The following is a 4,777-nucleotide window of genomic DNA, read 5'->3' on the forward strand; positions in this document are numbered from 1 at the left end:
TTGCGAGTCTTAGAACTCACCTCGCCTTAAAATAATATCAATTTTATATCTAATTCTACGCAATTTGTAAATGTATGTCTCGCGAATTCGATTATAATAAAAGGGATTTTTATAGTATTATCGCGACACACGCTCACACACGCACGCACACACACACACACACACACACGCACGCACACACACGCGCACGCGCACGCACACGCACGCGCACGCACACGCACACTCACGCAAGCTCACGCGCACGCACACACGCACACACGCACGCACGCGCACGCACCGCGTATCTGCAGCAGCGAGGCGAGCGCGGGCGCGGCGCGCGCGAAGGCCGGCAGCAGCTTGCGCAGCTCGCGGACGGGCACGTCGGCGACGCCGCCCGCGTCCACCAGGCACACCTGCGCGCGCGCCCCGCCCGCGCCCGCGCCCTGCTCCAGCAGCACCGCGCGGGACCATGCCGCGGCTGCACACACACACAGAAAAAAAAATTAAAAATAACACAATTCGAAATTCAAAACTGTTTTATTTCGGAGGAAAATGACTAGTGTACTACTTAAATATTAAATAAAGCATCCAATGATAATCAGCGTTAAAAAATAAAAATAAAGCAATTCGAAATTCGAAATTGTTTTATTCGGGACGAGAAATTACATAGTGTACTACATATTTAAATATTCAATAAGGCATAAGGCATCCAATGATGATCAGTGTTAAATCAGTTCGAAATTAGAAATATTATGTTTTATATAGAACGACAAACGTAGTGTACTTAAATTGAAATAAGGCATAAGGCATTCACTGAAAATCAGTGTTATTATGCTGAGTGGCAGGCCTAATAAAGGCACATATATACTTTAAGTACCCAATAAGTGACCTTAAATGTTATATTTCTCTTTGTGTATATGTCATAATAAACGCATTTTCTTTCTTTTTTCTTTCTTTCAAATAAACAATGACACCCATGAAAGCTTCAATCAGCTGTGGCACAGTTGCCAGCGCCCTTTCAACTTACGATTCCACAGCTAACAAAAAAAAGCAAGCAATTACAATTACTCCTTCAATTCAATAGTTTTATCTTCTCTTTTTTCTTATCTTAAAGAAAGGAGTCATTGAATACAATCACTTAACGAAGTCGAAGTCGTGAAGTGGACACACATTAGATGATTAGATAATTCATTTAAAGCAACCCGTTGAATGGCAAACAACTCGAGTCCATTTTGCATTTTGTGTTCTGATTTTCATAAATTTTATTTTATCCGACTGCTGGTACCTCTCGTATGGTTCATGTGTGTGTGACCATTGAAATTTAGTCTAGTTCTAACAATTCAAAGGCGGTTTCATTTCTAGTTATAAATAATTATAAAAAGTTAGCTGCGCCCCGCGGTTTCGGGTTAATATCGGGATGAAAAGTAATGTGTTACGCCAGTTGTCCAGCTATCTACATACAAAATTTCATTGCAATCGGTTCAGCAGTTTTTGCGCGTGAAAGAGTAACAAACATACACATACACATATCTCATTAACTATAGCTCAATATGATGATCTTTATGCAATTCTTTCTTCTCTTTTGCATTAAACAAATCTATCTATCTTTCTCTTATGATAATTACTAACTTGGAGAGGTTCGAGCTATGCACAACTCTTCCGGCTTCGGCAAATATGGCTCTCTGCCTAAATCACTGTTGCAGTAATCGGCAATCTGTAAAAATCCAATGAAGTTATATTTTACTAAAAAAAATAATAATAATAATACATACACTTTAATCATAGAATCAACTAAATTGTCTCACTTGCTCTTATGCAGAGTACATATATGTATATATTTGTGTTAATTTATGTATTGTTGTATGTAAATATGATCAAGTTTTTAAAAGTATCTTTTTCTCATCCCGCTAATAGTTTAGCAGTATGCTCGTTACCTTTTACCGTGGTTGCCTGGAAGAGATCACTTCTAAGTGATAAGGCCGCCAAACAAATTGTACACTGTATTATAATAATCATTATTATTTTTATCATTTTTAAGTTTCCTTCCATGTACAATCGTGTTAAAGAGTTGAATAAATAAATAAGGAAATTATTTAATTCCAGCCGATCCTTTTTTTATTTTTTTAAGTGGGGAAATCACATAAAGATACCCATGGCCCTCGGAGGAGGAGCAGTGGGTTATGTCGGATTCCTACCGACCAAAACCCCACTGTGTTCCGTCGAGCCGCTTTAGTGGGGCCATGGGAGCCGGTTATGATGCGTCCGCGACCCCCTCGGCATCCCAGCCGATCCTAAACCTAATCCTTCATCGTTTCGAGCAGTGGTGATGTTATCCACACGCGCAGATAAATTGAAAAATCAATTTATTTCTTGCACGCTCACCCGGTCTCGAACCTCGTGGTCCTCACCACTGAGCCACCACTGATCTTATTATACGGGGGGTATGGATTACAAATATGACAATACAGCATCCGGTGCATCCAACCTCTTTGGCGAGGGTACCCCACACGTGGTCAGCGTGCTTGCAGTCGGCGGGACAGCCGGCCAGCACGCCGCCCCCGAGCGTGCTGTAGTCCAGCACCGTGAGCACCAGGTCGCCACGCGGCAACTCCACCACGTCCAGCTCGTTGAACATGATCGGCTCCAGATCTGAAATTTTAGCCAAACTCGATTATAAAACGTCGACTCACTTATCACTAGCATTGAAATGCTTTATAAATGAGAAATTTTGAAAGAATAGAAAAAATTTTATCTCTCTCTCGGCCACCCGTGGTGCCGGCACAGTAATCGAATTTCATCTACTGTTTCGGTTTTATCTCACTTGCTGTTTGCACCGGTTCCGCCTGTGTTATGTATATGTATCGCCTGTGTGACTCACTGAACTTGGTAGCTTTCCAATGGTAAAATGGTAGTTTTTTCGTGAACACCTTACAACCAAACAAACAAACTAATTAACACAGATGAATATGGTATGCTATTTTCATATAAATAATAATTACAATAATAATATACATTAATTAAGCACACCACACTAAAAAGACAGAGAAAACAGCAAACAATATAATATCAATAAAAATGAATAAAACAAAAATAAAATGAAAAACAAAATTATAACTAAAACATTTATGCATATCTGTTTGGCGACCTAAACGGGGAGGCCACTCAGCATCTGTTATGCCGATATGGTCAGCATAACGCTGATTTTCAGAGCCCCACCAGGCAACAACGCATTAGCCCAAAAGTGTCCCCTATTTTAAACAAATGTATGGTTTCTTAATTATATGTTACGTATAATACATATAGTAAAAACATGATTGTTCCATTGTTGTTTCATATAATAAAGGGTATCAACTTCAATCAATCACTTTGTATACAATGTTTGCAATAAATTAATTTTTTTTTCAATGTGGTAGTCGAGCACGCTTCGGCACGAATTGGGCCAGCTCGCACCGGGGAAGTACCACACCCTCACAGAAAACCGGCGTGACATAGCATAATGCGATGTTTCGTTCGGTGAGTGGGGGAGTCGGCGGCCCATATTGTTTTCCATACCTTTCCCAGTCCTATCCTACATTATCCTCTCTCTTTCTAAATCCCTTTCTAATTTGAACTCGGCAATCCATTTGTAGAGGCGTAAAGTCGATTGCAGACCTTACGCCTCTCCAAATGTCCACGGGCGGTGGTAGCGCTTACCATCATACGACCCACCAGCTCCAAAAAAAAAAATTATTATTATTAACACAAACACAACTCACCGACAACATCCACACCGCTGTCGGCCATCTTCTTCCAGTCGGGCGTGCACAGTTCCACCAGTTTCCTATTCACACTTTCCTTGTTCTTCTCGACGGTGAGTATCACTTCACTGCCGCTGGGCGCCGCTTTTGCGCCGTCGGGTAACGTCTGGAATATTCGTTATTTATTATATGCATAATACGCTAATATAAAAAAACTAGCTGCGCCCCGTGATTTCACCCGCGTAAGTCCGTATTCCGTAGGAATATCGGGATTAAAAGTTGCCTATATGTTATTCCAGCTGCACAACTATCTACGTACCAAATTTCATTGCAACCGGTTCAGTAGTTTTTGCGTGAAAGAGTAACAAACACACACACACATCCTTACAAACTTTCGCATTTATAATATTAGTAGGATAGGAAGTGGGATTAGTAGGAAGTAGGATTTGAAAGTTTGTTTGTTTGGATGTTTGTCCGTCAATCGCGCTGAAACCGCTGAACGGATTTTGATGAAATAAGATATACAGACAGGGTATGAGCCGACTTGGGCGATGGGACACTTTTTATCCCGATTAAATGCTCCTTTGGGATGAAACAGGAATTTTGATATCCGGGCGGAGCCTGGACGAGCGTCTAGTTCCTTATAAAGGCGGCTCAGAGGTTAGGACCAAGACTGTATGTCTTGTCCTAGCCTCACAGTTGTATGCCCGGGTCACAAATTTACGACAAATTGAATTATCGATATTGCAATATAACGGTATTTATAGATTGACGGCAACATAATATAGTAATATTTCTTTGCTACAACTGAGCTGGTGGTTCGCCTGATGATGAGCGATCACCACCGCCCACGATAGAAGCACTTTTGAATCGTCATATTACACAGTTATAACATTTACCACCGGTTCGAACGGCAGTTTCTATAGAGAAGAGCCGGCAAGAAACTCTGTAGTTGCTCTTATAAAATAATATAAATTTTAACTTGTGGTTCTTAAGTGACAAAGTTTCATGAATTGTCGTATTCCATATATTCATTAATGCTACAGTAGGCTCTCTGAACT

General features: G+C 40.9%; 1 protein-coding gene across 1 annotated transcript in view; it reads right to left on the reverse strand.

The window, feature by feature from the left end:
• Window positions 1-4,777, reverse strand: part of LOC119838463 — a 43,719-nt gene that overhangs the window by 2,029 nt on the left and 36,913 nt on the right. Inside the window, exons 28-31 of the mRNA XM_038364410.1 lie at window positions 3,735-3,882; window positions 2,465-2,628; window positions 1,609-1,693; window positions 264-457 (exon numbers count right to left, since the gene is read on the reverse strand). Coding sequence (XP_038220338.1) covers window positions 264-457; window positions 1,609-1,693; window positions 2,465-2,628; window positions 3,735-3,882 — 591 coding nt within the window. The remainder of the gene's footprint in view (window positions 1-263; window positions 458-1,608; window positions 1,694-2,464; window positions 2,629-3,734; window positions 3,883-4,777) is intronic.

Source organism: Zerene cesonia, unplaced genomic scaffold, assembly GCF_012273895.1.
Source record: "Zerene cesonia ecotype Mississippi unplaced genomic scaffold, Zerene_cesonia_1.1 Zces_u003, whole genome shotgun sequence".
Taxonomy (NCBI): Eukaryota; Metazoa; Arthropoda; class Insecta; order Lepidoptera; family Pieridae; genus Zerene; species Zerene cesonia.